The 24,809-nt window shown below is 40.7% G+C and overlaps 1 protein-coding gene across 1 annotated transcript in view; it reads right to left on the reverse strand.

Annotated features, from left to right (window-relative positions):
- Positions 1-24,809, reverse strand: part of MYH11 (myosin heavy chain 11) — a gene marked incomplete at its 5' end in the record, with an annotated part of 51,688 nt that overhangs the window by 6,675 nt on the left and 20,204 nt on the right. Inside the window, 31 exons of the mRNA XM_080353877.1 lie at positions 471-599; positions 1,412-1,573; positions 2,217-2,429; positions 3,135-3,347; positions 3,605-3,853; positions 4,281-4,433; positions 4,535-4,639; positions 5,708-5,914; positions 6,003-6,147; positions 6,297-6,509; positions 7,164-7,335; positions 7,794-7,917; positions 8,554-8,691; positions 9,067-9,273; positions 9,534-9,665; positions 10,540-10,648; positions 11,470-11,630; positions 11,775-11,844; positions 11,961-12,082; positions 12,242-12,435; positions 13,325-13,439; positions 13,927-14,100; positions 14,298-14,471; positions 14,880-15,032; positions 15,208-15,326; positions 15,701-15,796; positions 17,965-18,108; positions 19,129-19,227; positions 19,672-19,735; positions 20,549-20,641; positions 24,649-24,751. Of these exons, the coding sequence (XP_080210003.1) occupies positions 471-599; positions 1,412-1,573; positions 2,217-2,429; positions 3,135-3,347; positions 3,605-3,853; positions 4,281-4,433; positions 4,535-4,639; positions 5,708-5,914; positions 6,003-6,147; positions 6,297-6,509; positions 7,164-7,335; positions 7,794-7,917; positions 8,554-8,691; positions 9,067-9,273; positions 9,534-9,665; positions 10,540-10,648; positions 11,470-11,630; positions 11,775-11,844; positions 11,961-12,082; positions 12,242-12,435; positions 13,325-13,439; positions 13,927-14,100; positions 14,298-14,471; positions 14,880-15,032; positions 15,208-15,326; positions 15,701-15,796; positions 17,965-18,108; positions 19,129-19,227; positions 19,672-19,735; positions 20,549-20,641; positions 24,649-24,751 (4,552 nt within the window). The remainder of the gene's footprint in view (positions 1-470; positions 600-1,411; positions 1,574-2,216; positions 2,430-3,134; positions 3,348-3,604; positions 3,854-4,280; positions 4,434-4,534; positions 4,640-5,707; positions 5,915-6,002; positions 6,148-6,296; positions 6,510-7,163; positions 7,336-7,793; positions 7,918-8,553; positions 8,692-9,066; positions 9,274-9,533; positions 9,666-10,539; positions 10,649-11,469; positions 11,631-11,774; positions 11,845-11,960; positions 12,083-12,241; positions 12,436-13,324; positions 13,440-13,926; positions 14,101-14,297; positions 14,472-14,879; positions 15,033-15,207; positions 15,327-15,700; positions 15,797-17,964; positions 18,109-19,128; positions 19,228-19,671; positions 19,736-20,548; positions 20,642-24,648; positions 24,752-24,809) is intronic.

The raw sequence follows: 24,809 nt of genomic DNA on the forward strand, positions 1-24,809 counted from the left end.
ATAGTAAAGAAATGAGGAAATAAGTGTTCAGACAGTTATAGCATGATATGCAGGATTATGAATTTTCTAAAACTGGTATAAGATGTGACATCATAAATCCTACAGAAGCACTATGAAATGTACTTTATGCAGCTGTCAGTTGGTTTCTATTTTATTGGTTTTAGTCACGTAGGAATAATAGCGCTAACAAGACTTCAGGGATTTATAGCTATTGCAAACACTTTGTGTTGGATCATACAGTTCACTTCCTGTTAAGCCTGGTGAACTGTGCCTTCCTCCAAGGTGAATTTATTCAGATTGATCTGGCTGTGCGCCGATGTAGTGGAGTGCACTGTGCATGTGGAACTTGTCACAAGTGCTGCTTATAGCTTTCTGTCCCTGATAGCTATTCTATTATTTCACTGCAGTTCTGGTTTACTACTGAAGGTCCTGTGTAGTCTGCTTCATACTGCTCCAAGTTCCCACTTTACCTCTTGAAGCTGGATGAGTTCTGCTTCCAGGCCCTTTGCTTTCTTCTCATTTTCTCTGGCTGTGGCAAATATTTCTTCTCTGGCAGCCCGTGCATCATCCAGGTCTCGTTGGTAGTCCTTCATCTGAGCCTTGTTGGAAAGAATAACAGAGATTTATTTTTGTCTGGCTTCATTACAGTTTCCGTAGAAAGAAATTTGGACAGAATAGAACAAATACACATTTACATAGTAATGATGCCTGCTTAAATTATTTTCTGGAGAGATGAGCTAGCACATGTTGGACAGGTCTGAAATGCTACCCCAAGAAGAGCAACACTTCCACTTGCACACTGTGACTTTTGTAATGCTTATTGTCTTTATTTCCTCTGAATATTTCAGTACGTGTGCAGTCTTAATCTTTCCGATACATCCCTTTTTGTTGTTTAGCTGTCAGCATATGACAGAACAGCTGATATGGAGACTTATAGTATAAACAGGAAAATGCTAATGCAGAGACACCATGATTTCTGGACAGATTTTTATGCTTTTGAGTCAAGTATTAGAACCGGGATTGAAGCCCTGTGATAGATTTTTATCCTGTACTGCTTTCTCTACATGGGAATCTACGTTTTCCTTCAGGTGGGTAAGTCAAGAGCAGATAAGTGTTGACCAAAGAATTTTGGAATCTCTCTGCAATGATGAAATTAGAGATTTTTGTGGTTTGCCATGTGCAGTTTTCTGTTGTTGTTCAAACAGAGCATTACACTACACAAACTTGAATCTGGGAGTCTCATTAAAACTCTTCCTTTAACACATAAAAGGCATCAAGTCCACAGATGTCACCAGCTTTCATATTATAACTGTATGAAAGTCAGTAGTGAGATCTACATATATATGTGTATATCTGTGTGTGTATATATGTGTGTGTATATATATATATATATATTTGTGGGGTTACATACCTGTAATTTGCGAAGTTGTTTGATGGCTTCTTCACGACCTTTATTGGCGGAATCTACTTGGCTTTCTAGATCCTTAACATCCATCTCCAGCTTCTTTTTGGCTGCAGCTGCCAGGGCACGTTGCTTCCGCTCGTCTTCCAGTTCCGTTTCATGTTCATGGAGCTGATCATTAAAGAAAGCAAATGAAGTTTAGGAAGGTCCTTGAGCACTCTTAAACACTCCGTGTGTGTCTGAATAATGGCTACAGCCCCATATATCTATTAACTGTGATTTCTCTGGCAGCTCAGTTGTTGGACAAAATGGAAATCTATTTTAAGATTCTTGAAAGGTGTCAACAATTCGGGTTCTGTAGTCATGGAAATCTGTGTGTTGCAAATGATGCTGGCAGCAGCTGTGCTTTGCAAACAGGCTGTGTCCTGTCAGCTGTAATTTCCAGTGCTTTTGGAGCCATTCAGTGCACAGTGAGAAGGCAGATCTATTAGATTCTGTCTTTTTCTCACTTGCACTGAGAATATAGGCAAGGTCCTTCTGTGGCAGAAATAACAATTCATATGTTTTGTACTATATTAGTTATAATGTTAAATTTCTACATCTCTCAGCAAGTGCGCACCTGCTACTGAAATGGGGAAAAAAAACCTGTTATGCCGTTTTGGGCCTTTTTGAATACAATAACCTAGTCATTTATTTATTTGCAATATAATGTTTTCTTCTCACTATAATAAGGTATTTTAAATAATGGCATGAGGCTGGGGTCTTTCACTTGGTGTGGTTAGGTATTTGCAAAGGCAAAAATAGGGAATAGTACCTGTTTAAGGAGTTGTCTTTTCTTCTCCTCGTTCTGTTCATCTCTGGCCTGTAAGTCTCTTTCAAACTGGACTTTCATGGCCTGCATGTTAACCTCCAGCCTGAGCTTGGCGTCTTCCGCAGCCTGGAGCTCATCCTCTAGCTCTTCTAATTGGGTCTTCATCTCTTCTACTTGCTGTTCCAGGGTCCGTTTGGATTTTTCCAATTCGTGGACCTTTCAAGCAATGAGAATTTAGTAGACTTGTTAGAAGAAATACAAATCATTCTCGTTAAACACAGTCTACCTGCGTGATGGGCCATATTTCAGAATATCAGCTGTGAACAATGAGTGAACGAATTTGCAGTGAAAATGGTAAATTAGTATTTTTTTATACACTTGCCAACCTGTCTTAAAATAAGCTGAGATTCTCTTTGTCACAAACTTTCAATTTTAATCTAGTCAAGTATCATAATTTATTTAGTATTAGAAGTAACATTATCATATCACTGTAATATAATAAGTGATTGGCACTGTATCAGTGGAAATTTGCTGCAGCTATGCAAGTAAATGTTAGGTTGGTGGCAAAGTCAAATACAACTAATAAAATCAGATTTGCAGAATTTTCAACTTCAAAGCTGCTTAATAAACTAGTAAATTATTTAAAATCTCTTGAAGGTTTTTTTTCAGTATTAGAAATGAATAAGAATCTTCTTCATGCCTGAAGTTATGTTAAAAATGAAGACGGCTTTCAGTTATTTTGCCAAGTCTCTTGAAAGTTTGAGCCCAAATAGAATAAACTTTGAATTCTGCATGAAATATCTGATCACACTGGATGACTTTGTGTGCTACAGAGAATTTCCCACACTGAAAACAATGATCTGTTTGTTAGCTGCTATTTTAAGATATTTTTGTGGAAATCGTTCTAAGCCCAAAACTTACGTTCTTGCCAACATCATCTTTGGAGCTGACAAGATCTTCCATTTCAGCTTTCAACATTTTGTTCATTCTCTCCAGTTCTTCTTTGGCTTCCAAAGCCTCTTCAAGTGCTCGGGCCAGAGACAAAGCCTTTGTCTCTTTTTCTCTAGCTTCAGCTTCTGCTCTGTCCCTTTCATCTGCATATTTGGAAGAGATGTTTTTCTCCTCAGCTAGCATCTGTGAAAAGACAATGTTGTTAGTGCAGAAAGTCATTGATAACAGGGTTTTTCTGTTGCAACTGTCTTGTCAGTTGTTAATGGCAGAGAAAAATGTCTGTGTTTTTGATAGATGCGTATAAATACAAAATTAACCAGTATATCTCTAATTAAATCTTTATCTTTTGAGCCTGCTTTGTCTTTCACTGAAGCAGTGGAGTGTGTGTGAGTTCTGGAGCAGTTAGGTGATAACACAGCAAGGGAGAACCTGATCCATACCTGATCAAACTTCTTCTGTTTCTTCTCCAGGTTGGAGACCAGCTGACGCTGGTTGTCCAAGTCCACCACCAGGTCATCCAGCTCCTGCTGGAGCCTGTTCTTGGTTTTTTCCAGTTTGTCGTAAGAAGCAGCCTTTTCCTCAAACTGTTGTGTGAGACTTTCGATTTCCTTCTGAAGTTTCTTTTTGCCTTCTTCCATGATTTCTACTGTGCTGGTAAATTCCTGTATCTTCTTCTTGGAGTCAGAGAGCTGAAATTTGAATACAGAGGACAAATCTTTATAGCAGTGACAACAAAGCTGGGCAGAGAAGATGGCTGGTAGACAGCTACGACCCAGAAATCTTACCTAATTTGACCCATGTGAAGCTAGTAATCGGTTACCCATCACCCAGCCTTCAGAAAATGAGGCAGACCCAGTATGGACATACAGGCCTAGTGTGCAAGGCTGTCTTGGGAGCCACCTTGCATTCGTACCCATCCTAGAGATGGTGATTTAAAGAAAGGGAGACTGCTGGCTCCATTGCGGAGCTTCACTGATGCCATCTGGGCCACCAGCACTGGTTCCCTGAATGTCTGAGTCCACATGCTGTGCCAGGATGGTTCTACAGATCTGAAACCTCTGGCATTACTGACAAAACTGAGTGATGGAGCTCATGATTTAGCCATGGCACTGATACCTGTATTGTCAGTGTTGAAATATGTCTCTCCAGATTTTGTTTTGCTTCTACTTCTTCATCCAACTGCTCCTGCAAGCTGTTCTTCTCATCCTCCAACTGCCGAAGCTTGGTAGACACATTGAGCTTCTGCCGTGTTTCTTCCTGAAGCAGCTCCTGCAGTCACCACATCAATCAGCAATACAGTCATTAGCTCAGGTTTCTTTATAGTGCATTCATAAATATCGTAGATGAGCTGTTACTGCATGAAAATTTACCTGTGTATCTTGTAGCTGAGATCCTAAGGTTGCAACATCTTTGGTCAATTTGATTGTCTTGCTTTCTGCTTCATTGAGCAAACCAGTAACGTTTTCAACTTCAACCTGTGAGACACCACAGTGAATAAACTCAGTTATTTTGCATAACTTCAAAATCTTCCTGCAAACTTTATTTTGCTGTAGATTGAAATCTTAACACTGAATAGGATGTGAATCTTCTCCTATGCTTCTGGGTCACCTTAAGCACCAGCAGTGTTTCTAGCTTAATTCACAATTTTGTCATAATTTTTCTGGACAGTGTGTGGGATTTAAGTCTTATGGAACAAAATCCTACACACAAACTCTGCATTGTCTGCACATGTCTTCTTTGTGATTGGTCATATTAAGACTACTAAGGTCTAATGCCATTTATGTCTACCTTAGTATTTTTTGACTATATAACAAAATCTAGTCATATTTGTCAGGCAATACTGGTATATTCTTTTCAATGAATTGTAAAGGAGAACAGGGATTTCTGTGGGTTTTGCTTCCTTTTCCCAGGTTTGACAGAAATTAATGCCTTTTTTTTGTATTACCTTATTTACCCACTAACTTAAAATAATAAAGGAAAGCTCACTGCTGCTATGAAGAAAGTTGTAACAATAATCTTGATTAGTATTGCTGGATATTGAACATCTACCAGAGAACTGTTTTAAATTATCTGTAGTTATTTCTTATTAGACCCTAACTCATAGATGAGTGAGCGTTCTCATTTTGTTGTTATTTTTCTGACCACCTTATGTGTTTAATAGCTATCTAATCCATTTCCAGAAGTCACTTTCCTATCAATGTTTCCCTCTATCCAAAAATGAGTTAACAGAAAAAAACCTCTGTAAAAGGTGCAGCACAATGACTGAAGCAGCGGTGGCATTACGGCATCACAGACTGCAATGTGTACAGAGGGACAATGAGACTAAGAGCGCTCGTTTCTATGACACAGAGTGGTTGTAATTGTTGAATTGTGTGATAACTGAAGTAGGGGTTCAAGGTAGGAACGCTACAGATGACCAAAAAATGGGCATTTCAGCTGAAGCTGACGGGGCCGGGATTCCTCCTGACTTACCCTTACAGAACAGTCTAACCTGGTCTCCTCAAGCCTGAGGTGACACAGCAAAAAGTCAAACTCCTTCCTACCTGTAACTTATGAACTTTTTCATTGAGTTCTGTCCGAATACGCTCCCCATCCGTGTATTTGGACTGTAACTCCTGCAGCTGCACTTCCAGCTTCTTCTTTTTGTGCTCCACATCTTGTTTGGCCTGGCTCAGGCTCCTGACTTCAGTAGCCAGATCAGCGTTTTCTTTCTCCAGTGTCTGTTTGGTCTTATCCAAGCTTGCTTTAGCCTACGAGCACGAAGAGGAGAAAGATGGTCTATAAAATGAAGCCGTGTTGTCTGGTGGATAGTTTGCAATAAAAGGGATTTCTGTTTACCCGTTTGAATTGCTCCAGCTGCTCTGTTAGCTCTTCCACAGCCTGAGTGTGCTTTTGCCTCATCTCCTGGACCTGGGCTTCATGAGTGCGAGTCTCCTCCTCCAGAGCTCTCTTCAGCACTGTGACCTCCTGTTCACGCTTTGCTCTGGAAGGGAACACACAGAAATGGAGCAGAAGCAGAGAAGGGTGTTCCAGTCACTGCGAAAACAGCGCTACTGCACATTTATAACACTAGACAGTATTGTACTGAGATTAGTGATATTTATTTTTGGCCCATGTGCTATGCCTCCATACCTGAGCTCCTGCTGGGTGGCTGTGGTATCCAGAGTATCCTCAAGCTCTGTCTTCAGAGCCTCAAGCTCTTCACCTAGGTCTCTCTTTTGTTTTTCTGCTTTGTTTCTTGCAGCTCTCTCAGACTCCAAGTCTTCCTGGAGATCAGAGATGTGAGCTTCCAATTCACGGATCTTCTTGAGGGCATTGTTCTTCTGACTAGTTTCGTCTTCAAGCCTGAAAAGAGAGTATTTCATCTGATAGGTTAAAAAAAGAAATCATTTCACTTTGAGGAAATTGGTATACAGAGAACAAAGGTTTCTAGGATCTGTCCCAAAGAGCAGCAAAGAAAGAGGGAGAACTGACACCGAATGGATCTAGCAGCTGTACTTTATCAGGACACAATGATGGTGATGCTGATCAGCCAATTCAGCAAAAGGTATGGATGAGTGTTGTCCCCCTTGAATTTATACAGAAAATCTACTCAGACTCTGAATGGATCGATGTCGGACTCTGAAATAATTTCTGCATTTTGCCTATGAAGTCTGTTGTCACACTTCATTCTTCACTTGACAGCACCGCTAGTGCCACTGGGAAGTGGAGTTCTCATTGATATGTGGAGGTAAGATTATGTGTCTATGGGCAAAAAACTGTATAACTTTTCTCAAAAGGAAATTCGGAAAATGGGGAAAGCACGCAGGGAGGATGTAACCGAGAGATGGGATTCATGGCTGCAGAATCTCAGTGGCTGGGAAGGGAAGAGACACATAGGATCATAGAATCATTTTGGTTGAAAGAGACCCTTAAAATCATAAAGTCCGACCATAACCTGACTCTAGCACATGTTCCAGCCTGGGTTTTTAGCCCGTGCACAGATCCAGGAGAGAATACCTGGCCAGAGCAGCCTGCAGCTCTTCCTCCTTCTTGGCCAGTTGCGCCTTCAGCTCCGCAATTTGTGCCTGGAGCTCTGCAATTTGCTCGTGTAAATCACTCGACTCCCCTTCCAACTTCCTCTTCACTTTCTCCAGTTCTTGTCTGCTCTTCTCTTCCTTCTTCAGCCGCACTGAAAAAGTCAGGATTTTGGTCATGGGAGTGTGTTAGTGCACGGAGTCCTTAATCTGACTTTGAGTTTATGCAAAAAAAATGTGCTGGCCTCCAGTGAGGCCATACATTTAACTATAAGTCATTGTGCTTCTGAAGCAACACACAATACCTTACATCATCATGTATCTCTAGCCACCTCAGAGAATCATTTAGCTATCTTTCTCCAGAGTAAGTATTAATTTTTTTTCCCCAATTTTCTCTACTCTTTTAGATATATATATATATATATATATATATTCTTTCTTTCTTTTAAAAAGGTATCTATAGTTTGTGCACCCTGGGATTTTGGTGATTCTCACACACAAAATGGTTTCACCATTAGAAATTTGGAAAATTCCCCACAAAGTTCTCTCGAGATTATGTTTTGTTGTGTGCCAGGGCAAAAAAACTGACATAAACCACTTTTGTTTGCGTTACCTTCAAGTTCTGAAATCATGGATTCGTGTTTGTTTTTCAGCTTTGTAAGATTTTTGGCTTTTTCTTCTTCTTCTGCGAGATTTGTTGTTAGATCGCTTATTCTTTCCTCAAGAAGTTTTCTTTCCTTAAGAAAAATAAAATACTTTGCTGTTAACAAATGTGTCTGTCATTGGTGATCATGGAGCAACTGTTTGCCAACTAAAAATGTCCAAGATACTGTCTTTTTATCCTGTATTTCTTGAGGTTGTAGTGATAGGTTTCATGTGTTACAGAGGAGCTGAGGAGTGGTGTACGAATTCCATATTCTCTAACCTGCTGCTATTAGAATCTTGTACTTGCTCTAGTGGCTGGTAAATTCAGAGGAGCATCCCTGTCACTAAGTGCTGGAATATGTGCTTACTTCCAGTTTTAATCGTGAAGTTTGGTTGAAACTAGTTGAAAACCAAGAGAATTATTTACTCTGCTTCAGGCCAAGATGATGTGTCTACCACTGATTGTGCTTGACTGCTGTGGGTATTTTGCTTGAAGGTATTGTTAACACAACTGATCTCAAAACCATTAGTTTTACACAGTTTTGAATTGTTTAAATGAGCATGGAAAAATTATGAGAAACTTGGTTGATAGTTTGGACTGATAGTCTGGTGAATCTGTACACCCACGAGACTATATAGTGAAGAGTATTCCTGGTGTTCTAGCAGAAGAAAAGGTTTTCTCTCATCTCGCACTATTTCCACAAAGAAAATAGCCCCTCAATGCTTACTTTGGTGAGCTTGTTATTCTGATCTTCCATTATGAGAATATCATCTTCCATTTTCTTTATCTTGCCATCTGCTGTTACTTTTTCCAGCTGCAGTTTCTGCCTTGCAGCCTCCTCCTCTTCCAGCTGTTCCTCAAGATCCTTTGAGGGGAAAAAGGAACCCACAAAACATGAGTTTTGGAAATAAAAGACTGCTTAGATGATAGGAAAAGCTTAATGTTTGTCACTGTATGTGGGGTATGTTGTAGGCTTTGTTGGTTTTATTAAGAACTAGACAATCTGTAATGGTTATTTGGTTAATAACTTTTTAGAGAAAAGCTTATTTAAAACTGAGATGGAGGAGAGAACTATGGAGGAAAGAGCATCAATTGATTGTTCTGACTTGAGTGGCACATACACCTCTTGTAAGCAGGGCTGTGCAGCAAGCCTTGTCACAAAAGCTGAGGTTTGCCACTCTCCGTTTTTCCTCTGTGAGATACACATTATTGTCTGTGTTTGTCACTTCTGCCTCCTTACCAGCATTTGTTGTTGCATCTTTTTCTTTTCTGCTTGCAGCTGCTGGCTGCGCTCCTCCTCTTCCTCAATTCTGGCTTCCATCTCATGCAGAATCTCTTCCAGCTCTTGTTTCTTAGCAGCTAAACGGACTCTCATCTCCTCCGCTTCAGCATACAGTTCCGTTTCGGCCTGAAGTTGTTCCTGAAGTTGGTTCTTCTCTTCACAAAGCTGTGCAAATACAATGGGTAGGAAGTTAAGACCTGGATTGTGAGTTGTCCCCAGTTCCAGTGCCCTGGCAGGCAGCTCTGCCCCAGGCTCTGCTGTGAACATGGGGCCTCTGCTGAAGTAACTGCATGTTTGTCTGCACTGAACTTTGGTTCTGGACCATTACTGTGAGTCAAATAGAAAAAGACACATCTATTGTAATAGCTTCTAGAAGTGGTGAAGGAATGGTGAGCATTTCCCTGTGGCTCAGAGCTGGAAATCACCTGTGCGTGTTTCTGTTCCAGCTCCTTCAATTCACTCTCTGCTTTTTGTTGTCTTTCCTTGGTTTTTTGTAGTTCTTCGTCCTTGGCCTGCATTTCTTCCTCTTGGCGGGTGACTTGCAGAAGTGGTTTCACCTGAAAAGAAGAAGGTTGTTTTAAGAGTGTTTCCGGTCATGATTTATGTTACTGAGCGTGGTATTTTGAGGTGCCAGGCTGCCTGGCACAGACAGCAGCGCTTCTGTCACTCAGGTACTGCGCAAATCCTGTCCAGCCAAGCTGGATTTAACAGCCTTTAACCCAGCAAACCTCAGCAGTCTTGCTCTTGGCCAACCCTGTGTCAATTCTCAGAGCCTTGTGAGCACCTCTGCCTCTAAAAGTGCCACTTTTTGAATGGCTCCAAGCCTGGTTTTGTCCATTGGTGATGTACAAAAGCTACATGTGCTGCATGGGGATGCGATGTGCACAGCAGGTGTGTGGTGCTGCCTGTTGCTGGTTGCAGAGGAGGTTGTTTTTTCTACACAAGTAGGTACAGTTTTCTGAATCCAAACTGAAGGCTGTTCTTGAAAAAAGAGCCAGGCCTCTTCAATAGGAAAATAATTTGCTTGAGTGCCCAGCTGGAAGATGTTTAGTGTCCCAGTTAGAGAGCTCCTGAGCTACGCAGTGCCCCATAGATACATAACTCTGTATGTTCACCAAATTCTGTTCTACTCTGTCTTCTCATTATCCATCCCTGTGAATTTATTTCATTTTTGGCAATTAAAGATAGTATGAAAACATGCAAAATCTTTCATGAATCTCTGCTTGTTTTCTTCTCAAGCTAGAAGTAACTTTATTGTTAATGGCATCATATACCTATCCAGAGTATCTCTAACACAGAACTTTGGGAAGCTAATGAGCCTCTTGCCATTGGCTGCAATGGACTTTGGAAGAAGGCGTGTGCCTGACATGATGTGCCTCAGTGTCTTGTGCATTTAATTCCTTTTGGAAAGCTGAGGAGGGATTCACTCACTTTAGTGAACAGTCTCCACCATTGCCAGTTCCTCAGCTTCAGGTAAGCAGCACAATTTCTTTGGATAACCTTCATTGCAGTCAGCTGTTGCTGTCTCTTGGCAAAGGCTCTGTGATTAAAAACATAAAGCAAATGGGTTCAGTCTGAGAATACAAAGGTGTCTGCAAGACGCACACATTAAGCAAAGAAACTCTGGCATGAGAGTCTGATTAACTACCTGATTTGAGAAGTCTGGAACAAATTCTTTTGTCACTTAAACAGTGCCTGTGCTTTCTAGAGGAAAAGTGATAACTGTTTAGCTTTCTGGTATATTATTTAGTCTTGGTTTTTGGCTGTTTGCACGCCATAGTTAGGTGCAAACCACAAAGCATAGGTCCAGTTCTGGATCTGAACATCTTTCCAGAGTACGTGGGCACTTGGAACTTGCATTGATCATATTTCTTGAAACCTATTATATTTACATTTCTTTGCTTGGCACTTTGAAAGCCTTGGTAGTATGCAGAAAAAGGGAATTATTAATAGTTCCGTGCACGTTAAGGGAGATCACACTAGGTGATCAGGGATTCATGCCCAAACTGTGTAAGAAATTATTTTCTGTTTTACAAATGCCAGTGGTGCTACTTGTAACAGCGCACAAGACTGCAGTTGTAGGCTTCAATGTGCCTTCTCCCGCTCGTACAAACACGTTTAAATGAGGGGTCATTGCCTCAGATAACTTGCTGTATAGAGAGTGTAAGGAGCCTCACAATGTAAATGCCTCCCTGTACTTATACTAATAACACTCTTCTGGGCAGGAAGTGAGCCCTTCATTGGACACAAGTTCAGTTCTAATGCAGTACAAAGATAATAATAAAATGTCTTAATATCTTCAGTTTTTTATACGGAGAATGGAAGGCTGCAGAAGGCATTCTCGTTAGTACATATTCTTACTTTCTTGCTAGGTAGCCTCGGCACTGAGCCTGGAAGGCAATGATAATGTCTGTGATCTTCAGGTCTCTCTCTTCTTCCAGGTGAGCCAGAACACCAGTTCTGAAGAAGATTTTACTCTGTCCAATTCTGTACAAGTTTGGATCAAGTTCTAATGCTTTGATCTGGAGGAAAACAGGGATATTTGTTAACTCCAGTGCTGAGGTTTAGGTTTATAAAAACTACTTCTCATTTGTGCTTATTCTCAACTGATTTTATATAAGAAGTATAGACCTAATTATCAAGAGGATCAAAAATGCTTTCCTCACCATCAGTATGCAAGCCTGCTTCCCATCCATGAATCCTTTAGGAATAGCATTTGCAGCAAGAATTTCATATCTGTGGAAAGACGTGGATGTAATGGAGGTTGAAACACATCAGATTATTTTGTGCAGACAAATGTGTCTTACACCACGAGTAAACCCAGAGTTAGGACCAAGTTGAGGGATTCCTACCTCTGACGGAACTCCTGGAAGACAATCCTGTTGGGGAATCCCTGTCGGCAGATACGAATACCTTCCAAGACACCATTGCAGCGCAGCTGCTCCAGCACTAAGTGGGCATCAAGTTTGCCAGCCTGAAAAGGGAACAGAAAGTAACTTTAGCACAGTAGGAATGTACAAAAATGTTACCAGCTGCATATCTATGTTTGAAGACATAATTCAGCTCTGTGATGTGCTGCAGCTCAATATGAATTATACGCCAGGAGTCTGAAAAGTGAGCATTTGAAATTTACCCTTTTTTCATGATTTGGAATGATGCAGCGGACAAAGTTGGGGTTGGTATTCCTCAAGGTGGTCATCAGTTTGGTCAGCTGCTCCTTATAGAGTTGTCCGACAGTACGGAACATGCCTTTCTTGGTTTTTGAAGAACTAGGGAGTGAGCTTTCAGTCATCTTGGCCATCTGGTCCAGCCCAACTATACGGTCCACTGAAATAGAAAAGTATGAATGGAACTGCTTAGATAAACTGTCCTCGCCTCCCATGACACTTGTCACCAGCATTGTTAAACTGCAGCCTCCCAGAGAGCATCAATATCTTTTTGATGCAGTAGAAGCAAAAAGTACTAGAAGAGCCTTCTGGGTAAATAGTCTACTTCTGTCAAACATGAAAATAAGGATCTTTGTTAGCCAGTGATTGAATACACTGAATATATTTTATGTTTGCTCTATAAAGGACAGTCCTGCAAAATATCCAGCTGGTAGGCTGGTGCCAGAACCAGGAACAACACCGCCTCTTGACTCCCATCTGTTACGAGTGGTTCTCAAAGTCTAGCTAGTAATGTCCTTTGGTTATTTGATAATTCGGATGCACCTTGCTGGTGTTTGCATGCGCATTTATATCTGTGTATTAAATATTCATACTCTAGCATATGTGTTACAGATCCATATAAACTTTTTAAAAACAAAGTGGTTTATATGCATACAGATATTCTTCTGTTGGAGTTTAATTGAGATTATACATCACTAGAGGGAACCATGCAGGGCTTCTGGGAGAGGAGTGTGTGAGGTAAGTCATTTGTGAGCCCCAGCAATAACCTGTATTAAATGAGGTTTACAGTATCACATTTTCAGCAACAATGTAAGAGTGTAATGAATATTTTCTATTCTGTTGTTGAATAATATTACGGAAATTTTTTGATCGTGCTTTAAACTATCTAATGATGGTTTCCATGAATATGTCTTTAGAACACATTATTATTGTTTCTTAGTTCGGTGCTTATCATTTTCACAAGGGACAGCAAGGGACAGCTGTGAGACAGTTCTGGTAGAAGTGTCTCCCTTTAAACCATGTTACTGGTTTAGGGTTGGGATTCATACCATCTTTCCAAAGGTCTGCTACAAATTTGTCTGAAGACTGATTCAGCAGAGAAGTCACGTTGTCGTTTAGCGGATCCATGTTCTTTGTTAGCCAGGCAGATGCGTTGTACGTAACCTGCAGGAAACAGTGTTAAAAACAGTGTTTAACAGTGTTAAAAATCTGTTCTTGATTAAGGTATCTGGAGTGTTCAAGAACATAGGGCACTGTATTAACACAAAATCGTACAAATAATAATAATAATGTGAAAGAGTTTCTGTTGTTGAGAGCTGACTTGAGTATTTGTTCTTACATGTACTAGCAACTGAAAGACTTTTTGCAGACATATCCATGGCAAGGCACCTGCCCTGCCTTTAAAAGTCTGCTTGTTAGAAAGGAATCTGAATTACTTGGGCTTATTCAATGACCCTGGTGCTGATTAAGTGTGTTTTCACGTGAGCTTAGCACAGCCATGAATGTCTTACAAATCTTTTTTCATACGTAATTAAAACACTTAATATATACATTATATGGTTAAAGCCATCCCGGACAGTTTCTTTTTTTACCTCTTAGGCATCAAAGAATCAAAGTTCTCTAAGTCAGAATAGTTTAATCTGTTCAGTACCTTTCCTGCATAGTGCATTATACAGAATTCAGTTTTATCCTTGAGTTGCTTGCTCTTCTGGAATTTGGGGTGGTTGCCTTGTTCTTGAATGAGTTTCTCCACAAAGGATGTGTCAGTAGCTTTGGGGAACCAGCACTCTTCATCCAGCAGAGCCAGGACACCGGGAGGGTTGGTCTGCAATGGAACCGACATTAGATCAGTATCATCACAGGCAGAACTCAAGGAAGAGCAGCACCTTCTTTATCCCCGATGTTACAAATCCTCCCAGGCAACAAAGGAGCTAAAATCACTTTAACGCCTCTCTTGTACTGACACATAACTGACCCTGATGCAACTGATGTCGTATCCCACCTATAGAGACAGAATCTTACTGGTCTTTCAATCAGCTCAATGCAGGGTTGCAGGTCAAGGCCAAAGTCAATGAAGTTCCATTCAATGCCCTCTCGCTGGTATTCCTCTTGCTCCAGTATAAACATGGTGTGGTTGAAAAGCTGCTGAAGTTTCTCATTAGTGTAATTGATGCACAGCTGCTCAAAGGAGTTGATCTGTGAAGAGAAAAAAAAAGTGAATTCCTAACATGAAAAAGAGATGTTCCAAAGGGAACTTCCATGACAAAATGAAATTAGCTATCATCTATTTCTTTTTACATGTTACAATAATTCAGCTAGAAGGATCCATATTTTTCTAACAGAAAGTCTTGAAAACTTACAGTCAGTTCTCAAGTGGTAAATCTTTCTCCGGGGTTCACTAAGCCATAACAAGCAGACCCTGATTCTGAACATGGAGCCCTGCAGGACCCCCTGCCCCAGCAAATGGGGTAGTCGCCCGGGGGCCGTGCTGCCCAGCTCGAAAGAACCAAATTGATTTTGTGACTCTGAACTTAGAAGTTTTTCATCATATCCAAACCACTGGATAATATGGAGTTGAGCCAACTTGTGTCCCAGAGTACATACCTCAAAAATCTCGAATCCAGCAATATCGAGGATCCCCAAGAAGGAGGCGCCTTGTCGTTTTGTTTTATCGAGAGCCTTGTTCACACGAGCCAGAATCCAGCGGAAAAGACGTTCGTATTTTGCCTTGGCCAAAGCCTCTATGGCAAAGTCCGCCTGAAAAACAGAAGATAAAATTGTAAGTGAAAGAAGAAACCCAATTAGATGCTAATTTCTGATGAGATAATGAGACAGAAAACTGGCATTTCCCTTTAGACAAGATTTAAGAATTTAAATTTTAAAAAGAAGAAAGAATAGTTTCAGGAGAAGTGAGCAGACTGCAAGTAAATACCTGTTCTTTGGTCTGAGCTTTCTGGACGACATCTCTTCCTACTTTGATCCTTGGGGTTAGAATCGCTCTTGTGAAATCTGTCACATTAATCCCCATCAGGTGACACACTTTTTGTGCAGCTAGAATAAAAAGAAGAGATGTTATTTCACAATGATTTTTCTCTTTGCAGCTGAATATAAGCAGCTCAGCAAGGATGTGAAGTTATTTATCTTCCTTAAAAGCCCCTCTATTATATGTACAAGAGATAGGGCTTGAAATAGAAGTTGTATTCATGCTCAAAGCAGCAAATTCACTGTTCATCAATTTATGGATTCAAGATTACTGGAAAAGGTAATGATAATTGAGCTGATTTTAAGTATGGCATATCTTTTAAAGCCTGTGAAGTATATCTGTAATAACAATTACATAAAAAATACCGAAACAGAGTGCTTACTCAGCTGCTATTTTATGAGTTTCTTACTGTTAACTGAATTTTTAAAGTGGTAAATCATACCAGTATTGTCTGGCATAGAAGCTTGATCAGTGTTTCTCTCCTTCTTGAAAACAATATTACCCAGTTGCAGGACAGATGAAACGACCCTCAGTATAGCTGTAAGAGAAACAATAGAAATGAGGAACCATAATATAAATGAGGAACAGAATAGACGCTTTTTCAAAGCTCTACTCTCTGCAATAATGAAGATTCATTCTGTTGCCTCTGGTGCTCTGTACCTCTGTAGAAAGAGCTGAGTTTGCTTTAACAGACTTGGCCATAGACTGCAGAGTGCGAGAGCTGCTGGAGCAGCATCTCTGTGATCTATGCAGTAAACGGGCCTGTCTGGGAACACCAGCACCTCCAAAACAAGGTCTGTGCTTCCCAGGCAGACCCCAGGTCTCAGGAACTCATCTCCCCTTCTGTGCAGCATTTTCTCTCAAAGGTCACTTGGCAACCTGTATCTACCTCTAAAATTTAAAAAAGAAATCTACCAGCAGCTTCGAAAATGTGTAGCAATTCTAAAGCTCCAGTTATGCAGGAACATGTGGATATTTAGTTGTGCAACTAAAATGAAATGTACACAAATCTTCGAAGCATTAGTGTCAAAGCACAGAAAAATAATTGATTAATGTTTGATTAGTAAAGTATGTGTAAATGTGATGTTGCCTAAATTCAGGTGGTAAAATCCGCTGATGAGAGTGCATGAATATAGGGAGTTCTAGTTATTTGTTAAACTTATACAGGAGAAGAACACTATGCTAAACAGCTTATACTTCAGAGCATGAAATCAAAGGGGTTCCCAGGCTCGAGTGATGGGGTGAGGCTGTCGCTGCCACCAGGTGTCACTTGGTCCTGCCCGCTGCAGGGACAGAGCAGTACAAGCCACACAGGTGTCCTGACAGGCCACATTTTCCAGACAGTTTAGCTGTTGGTTCCTGCTCGATGCTTTTATTTCTTTTGTCTCTAAATCATTGACTACAAATCTGAGCTATTTGAGCTTGTTCCATTTCTTTCAAAATTAAGTCAGAATATTTTGCAACTTTTTCGTGATCTTAGTTGGAAAGTTCTGGAAAAAAATGGCTTTAAATGGTCATTACTGTTGTTATAGCTGGCTTGAATTCAGTACTCTGTTCTGGGTATGTATGTAGTTCTAGTGAGGAATGTTTCCCTTCATAAACACAAATTACCTTTAAAAACACCATGCGCTATAGTACATTTGCATGCTGACAACTGTGGAATTCAAATGGGTCAGGAGTGCATGTCATGTTCCTCCTACAAGCAGATCGCTGGAATTTATCAGACTTATAAGAAAAAGCCTTGCATTTTTTCATTTGGATGGACAGCAAAATATTGTGACAATTATTTGATATGACCCATATTTAAATTACTGTATAGAGCTGCCCATGTGTTCTGTGCATCACAGAGGTAATTTCTCTTTGCTGATGTATTCTCTCTTTTCCAATACAGGTGCCAGTTCTTCAAAACGTCTTGCGTTCTGTCTCCAGCAAGTGCTGCCTGTTTAATCCTTTGAAGGTTTGCAAAGAGTTTTCATTATTGGCTGCAGCTGCTACCACTGGTCCCCACTGCAGCAATGGGACAAGATAGGCTACTGATGTAATTTTTTAAGTAGAACTTTCCTAACAACAACCTAAAAGCAGTTGATGGTAATTAGATCTCCTTGCAAGGCCAGAACAGTTACCCTCACTCTCCCATGACTTCCTGAGCATCCCCACGTGCTTCTAGTATGTGAACTGCAACCTGTGTTTAGGTCTTGTGTCTCTCCTGATCATACAGAACCAAGTTTTCATGTTATTTTTAGGGTGAGGTAGAAACAAATCTGTGCTCAACAAGTTTGGCCTTATGAGAGAACCTTCATTCTCTTTCTGTGAGATATCTGTGGTTTAATTAATCTGGTACCTCCTGGGAAGGAGGGAAATCTATGGGCACACCTCCAAGTGCACTTAGAAACAGCAGCTACATAACAGTTGGGAAGAGTTTTACACAAAGGAAATAAAGAGGCAAAGAGATTAAATAACGTGGGTACATTTAGCATTCTCCAGTTGGTGGTTCGTGCAAGATCACGCTTCTTCAGAGAAACATGGACATCAAATCTAAAGAATCTTAGTAATCTTAATTTTCTTACATGAATGTGGAATCTTACTTCATATGCATATTTTGCAAAGTGATTATTCTGGACAGAATTAACCTCTGTGTGCTTGCATCTCTATGTAGCATCACTTGCAGATGTATACCCTGAATACAATCATGCTAACAGTTTTCACCTGTCTGTTCCTCATCAGTAAAGCCCATAATTTTCATGGCTTCCAAGGTCTCCAGGAACATCTCATCATCTTGTTGAGAAGGAATAGGCACATGGCCATTAGATAGAAAGGTATAATTGTTGAAGGCTTCCAGCAACAGATCATCTGAAAAGCAAAGAAGAAAAGCTTTATTTAAGTGTATCAACTTAATGCTCTTCATTCATGAGTTCTCCCAATGAACAACAGGAAAAAAAAAGCACACAGTGTTTTCACTAAAGGAAGATTCTGCTTGTATGAGGAGTCTAGGGTTTTGCGGTGCACAAATATTTTCAAAATAACTCTTCATTTAGCAAGCTTGCTTGTGTTGTTTTCAGTAGTAACTGGGCAATGTCTCTGCCCCTCGGTGGAATTTTGCACCCTATGGACTCAAATCTGAGACATTCCTCCCAAAAGTCTTTCCTTTAACACCATGTGTAACGTACTCAGGATTGCACCTGTCCCTGTGGGGATTCTTATCATGTAATCGTAAGAGTGGAACCCAGTAACAACTGTAGTGGGCCAGACCAAAAGACTGTTCAGCCCTATGCTGTGGCTACCAACAGATTCTTAGGAAAGGAGTGTAAATAAACAGGGAAAAAACAGAGTTATCCATTACTTTATACATTCTTTAGCAACCCATGATTTAGGGAAAGCTGTCATACTTGAGACACGATGTTCCAATATAAATTACGGCTGATCCTTTTTTTGGATCCACTTATACTTTTTACCTTTTCAGCATTCTGAAGCTGTGGGTTTCACTGTCTTTCCCGCAGCACATTATTATACTTTCTCTTAATTTATTTTAAAACCACAGGCCAATATTTTTATTGGGAGCCGCAATGTCTTTTGTGTATTAAAAACAACCAAAAAGTTGAATCACTCTACCCTATTCATCTTCAAGATAGGATCTGAATGGGTTTGCATCTCCTGTAAATTGAAACATCCTGTAAACTGCAAACAACTTGGCTCAAACAGGTGGACATCAATTGAAGCTTTCTTCTAATTCATTAGACAGAATTATTTTCTATAGCTAAAGAGCTGGTTTTTTATAGAAAGGATTGAATGACATACAATTAAAGAAGTAAAGATTAATTACTTAAGTAAGACAGTTCAATGAAATCTAAGAATCATCAGCAATTAACTTACTTCTCATTTGTTCAGAAGCTCCGGCAATCAAATAGTAAAAGATATGAAATGTTCGCTCATCTTTAGCCTGACGAATACAACGGGATTTTTCAAGCAAATCTGTTTGTCAAGTGTTAAAAAAAAAAAAAATCAATGACGTATTTCAGTCCTTCCTTAATTATGTCATTAGCCTCAGAACCATCAGTAACGTTGGAATATTTGCCACGAGTTTGTCTAACATGAAGGTGCATCTAATTCTGTGGCAAGAGCTGCAGTACTGGTATAATTCTGCAGTTCCCTCAGGTACAGTGCTTCCATTTTCGGAAGCTGTATATGGGGAACAGCACGCTTTCCTATAGCTGAGAGAACAGACCTGAAAATGTAAGCATGAGAGTAAGACAAACAGAGAAGCTGGTGTCAGCATAAATGGAGCCACTTCCCTCCATCTCTGTTTATTCCAGCCTCGGCAATATTCGCCTTTCTTAGACAGGCAATGGAGCTTGTTTATCTTATTTCCCTCTGCTCACTCCAGGAGCTTCTTGGGAAGCTGACAGAAAAGGATACAGGTCTCGATGTTCGCTCCGACGATGTAGCCTGTCACATCAAAGTTGATGCGGATGAATTTGCCCTGTGAATGAAAAGAACATCTAGATTGGGCTGTTCTTTCAGGTTAGGCCAGGTTTTCCAGCATTAGTGTTTAATAAGAAATGTACATCATCCTCTTAAGGATAATGTGCTTGGTTCCCTCCTGCCAGGACAACCCGTGGAAAAGCCTTGGAGGGAAGTGAACTTCTCTGATATCTGTCTGCAGAGATTTGCCCCCACATTTCATTCAGGCACTTAGAGGGAAAGGAATCCTCCCTACTGGACCAGGGATATGACAACAACTATTTTCTACTTTGATTTCCGCAAGCACAATGAGGGGATATCATCGGATCTGCATAACTCCCTCTGCTGAGGTTTGTACATGTGGATCCTGGATCCCCAACATTGCGGGGAGAGCAGAGGCAGGTCTGCAGGGAAAACGAGTGTCTGCCAGCACTCCCAGAGTAAAGCATCATCAAGTGGTGACAGCCCTGAGCTCACATCATCCTAACTTGAATCTGTATGACTATTTCTTCTTTTTCTCCAGTAGTTTTTAATTTATTAATGACTCTTGCTAAGTAACAATCACACTTGGAGCAGGAACTGACTCTGGAAGGCCACACGTAGACTGCTAAATTGTGAGAGGACAAGAGTCCTGTCACGTTCGAGCTTGGTCTTTAATCTTCCATAAGGCCAAATTCCTATTTCAGAGAGGAATTCTAAACTGTTTTTAAGAGATTAGTTTTAAGACCCTCTTTAGAGAGAAGCGCTGATGAGAGCCACTGTCAGTGCGTTATATTTTTTAAAGCTGCTGAACCTCCCCCCACATGGACCCGACTGTACTTGTCCTACTTACGAATCTGGAGGAGTTGTCATTCTTCACAGTTTTGGCATTTCCAAAAGCTTCAAGAATAGGGTTTGCCTGGAGAAGCTGTTTTTCCAGCTCACCCTAAAATTCATTCAGATACAGTTAACCCTAAACTTCATAATTACTTCATTAAATCCAACACATGTGCACTGGAGAAGAATGTGAAAGATAATTTAAGCCTCTAACTTTTTTTTTTCTGAATACTGCACTTCATGTGGATTTGTTTTCATTCTCTGTTAATCTTTGTGTTTATATATTTGTGCAGTTGACTGCTGTCCTGTATACATGACCCTTTTCCAGCCCTGTTGCCTGTGACAGATCACAATTTATTTAGTTCTTTAGCATCATGACTGGCCTTTCTTAAGAAAAAGGGTCATTCAATGTCATTTTTTTTTTTCCAAGTTAATATAATTTTTTAGAAGGGATATTTTTAAAGGAACCTCTAACATGTCTTTTTAAAGTTAGTTTATTGAGATCCTTTGCTAGCAAATGATGATGTAATTAGAATAACTTGCTGAGAATCATTTTAATGTAATGCAGCACAAAGCTACAAAGCAGATTTCATCAGGTCTATTAATAATGATCCATGCAAGGCTACTTAGGTTAAATATGGAAATGCATTGATTTATTTCAAACTAGGATCATGAGTTCTCATGCAAACACGCAAACTTCATATTATATTGTTAATTGTGATTGGTAATTGCTAATGAAACAAATCATGCAGTGAAACAAGCATGCATTTAATACTCCTATTTCTAAGGAAATCAATGAAGTTGAAACAATCCTTTGCTTATGAATAAAGTTTTTTGGAGCTTTTCAGCTCTGTCCTATGAGGTCGCTGACTTTCACGTTTGCTTCTTGTCATCCTATCCTTTGAGTACTGCTTCTTCTTCCAAAGAAGCTAATACAGGAGTCCTAGAATAACTAATGAATTCCTAAAAGTCCCTGAATTTCCTCTGTACTGAGCAACTCTTTCCGGTTACACTCTGTAGACGTACAAACTCCACTGTAAGCACAGGGTGTCACTGAAATCAGGTGGTGGCGGCTAAAATAGAGCCTTGTCTGCCTAACTGATACAGAATCCACCTGCTTCTAGTGAGAACTGAACTATGCCACAAACCTGGGGGATAAAATTGTGGCTCCAAATGAACAGCACCGTATGCAGCTGCCGGGCCCCTGAGCACCACAGCGCTGCCTACACCAGCAATGAATTGGTCTTTTTGCAGAGAGCTTATCAAATAAAATACTAAATTGACTAAACGGCAACATGTCACCCTTTGTCATAGGCAAGTCTGAGAGGCAGCAGTTAGAATGGGGAAAAAAAGACCCCAATAAAAAACCCCTCCTGTTTGCCTGGCACAGCACCAGAAGGGATATGGCAGCAAACCTGCCTTGGTATGCTGGTGTGGCACACTGCAATCATAGAATCACAGAAGGGTTTGTGTTGAAGGGACCTTCCCAGCTCCCAGTGCCCCCTCTGCCATGAACAGGGACATCTTCACCAGCTCAGGTTGCTCAGAGCCCCGTCCAGCCTGGCCTGGGATGTCTCCAGGGATGGTTCATCCACCACCTCTCTGGCCAACCTGGGCCAGGCTCTCACCACCCTCAGGGCAACAATTCCTTCCTCATGTCCGGCCTGAATCTCTCTCCTTTAGTTTAAAACCATCACCCCTTGTCCTATCATAACAGGCACTGATCAAAAGTCTGTCCCCATCTTTCTTATCAGCCCCTTTGAAGCACAGGAAGGTGCAATCCTGTCTCCCTGGGGCCTGCGAGGGCCTGTCAGAACCTGCTGTCACACACCTGCAGGCAGATGCTGCAGTGAGAATCGCTCTGTTACACATCATAGCAGCAAGCTAAGAACATGCTGACTTTTGTGGATGTCAACAATCCTCAACAGTTACATGAAGATGTAAAATTGAAAGCAATACCAAATGGAAAGCATGCAGCCATACAAATCAAACAAACACCGTGAGGTTTAGGAATTATTTCACGACAGTCCTAAAAAGTTCAACCTGGAGCACAGAAAGCGTTTGGGTATTTTCATTTAGAAATCACATTGCTCGATTTCAGGCTGAGTGGCTCTTTCAGGATCGTGGGAAATTTCATTCAGACCCCGGCGATTTGAACACACACATAGAGAAGAGGGTGATGTTTGAAAGATGACCCTGCCTGTGTCAGACCTCATTCTTTGCCATGGAGCCTGACACAGTTAGGGTTGATTTGTGAGAGCATTTGGTGCTATTGTTGCTTTTTATCGTATCATACAACATATTTCTCAAAATCTCTCTGAAATTTTCAAGGTGCAACAATAGCATGCAGATCTACACTCAGTGCCTTAAACACACATCAAACAGTCTAAGTTACTCACGTAAGAAAAAGATGGACCTTGCTGTATTGAATAACGTGGTATAAAACAAGTGTCAGTATCATTTCCATTACACAAACATTTCTATTGTTTTTCCTGTATTAAAATAACCAACACACAGTTTCCGTGCAAATAAACCAGGAATACAAATAAAGACAATCTATTGCGGACATACCAAGAGTACAAATACCATTAACGTATACAGAGCAATTTAACTAAAGAAAATGAAAAACCTTGAAGCACAGGGATGAGATTTGGATCCAGTCCCAGGGCAGTCTCCCAGGACTGGAGAAGGACAGATATTTTTATGTTAAATCCCCAGTTTCTCTCTGGTGCAACTGAGGCATTTTGCTATTCGTTATTTTTTAATGACTGAAATTGCAGTGTCAGTAGTCCCAGTCACTGAATTACTATTTGTCAGCACGTTACAGAACAACTTAGGCTTTTGCTCAGCTCCCATCTGGTGGGTATTTGCCTTCAGGTCTGTCTCAGGGCCAGTTTAATCCTGAGACTCATGTAATTCCCGAGAGGCATCAGCAGCAACCGCAGCTCCATGCCCATTAGGAATGGCCTGGAAACCACAAGTTCATTTCCCCCAAACACTGAGCAGTGACCCAGTAGGAAGAAATATGCTTTTTTACATAAACATTCAACAAAGGAAAATGCTTTTAGTCTTGGACTGTTTCCACTAAATTTAATCCCAGATTTATAGAAAATACTACCCAAATGGACATGTACTCCCTCCCCTGCCCAAAAGCAGAATCTCCTTTAGACAAATAGCAATTATTTAAGGTGAAGGAGGCCGGGCTGCACACCCTGTGCTCCGGAGTCCTCTACCTGTGGGCACACAGGGTGTGTGACCTGCGCATTTTGACTTTTGTTTCCCACTGTCCTACTAATTACTTATTTTGAGCCGGTCGTGCATTTGGGACACACTGAAATGTCTTTCTGAATTAAGCCTGTTTTGTCATTAAAGTGAATTGCTACATTTTCATTACAGAAGCTTGATTAACATCAAAAAGCTGGAAATGACGTAGGACCTGGAGTTGTACCATTGAGAACAGCAAAGGCAGTTGTGAGCCTCAGCCACCCTAATGATCTCCAGGAACCGCGCAGGTATAACTCATGTTGTGGTTCAGAGCAAGAAGACAAACCTTAGTCACTAAGGCAAGGCTATGACAAATTTTGAAGGAACAAATTGCTTTAAAAAATTGTGCCTTTCCAAATAGTTCTCTCTGACAGGGGAGTAAAAATAAAAGACAAGTTTTATACTGTGACTCTTTACTAGTTATTAAGAAAACTTGCTAACAAAGTCAGTCAAAACTTTGGAAGCTTAAATGCTGGTATATATTTTTGTGATGTGTTTGGACAATGTGTTAGTTAAAGGCTTTCCCAAACTTATTTGCCATGGACCAAGGGTGAAATAAGGACCTGAGCCCTTGCAGATTTCGAGGCCTTCATGCCAGGATATAAATAGGTGCTATGCATATGGAAAGCTATGAATATTTCTCTTCTGGTGAAGTCCATTCTGATTTGATGCCTAAGGGGGTGTCAAACTGAAGGTTTTTTTCCATAAACATAGAGCTGTGACGTAACTGTGTACTCTTAACATGTCGACTGTTTGGCAAGCTCCAGCGTGGACTTGCTGTTAGCACAGTCTGCTCAGAACTGTCCTAATGGGCCGCAAGAGGAAAAGTTGAATATGGAAGAGCTCACTTACAGTGATGGTGGTGTCCTTTTTGCCCTTATGGGATGAAGCAACAACAGCCAGGTACTGAATGACCTTTTTGGTGTTTTCTGTCTTGCCAGCACCAGATTCACCTCTGAGGGGAAAGAAAATAACACAAAAGAAGGTCAGTGAGTAGTGGACTCCTTCTGCCA

The sequence above is a fragment of the Nesoenas mayeri genome (genome assembly GCF_963082525.1).
Source record: "Nesoenas mayeri genome assembly, chromosome: 15".
Lineage (NCBI taxonomy): Eukaryota > Metazoa > Chordata > Aves > Columbiformes > Columbidae > Nesoenas > Nesoenas mayeri.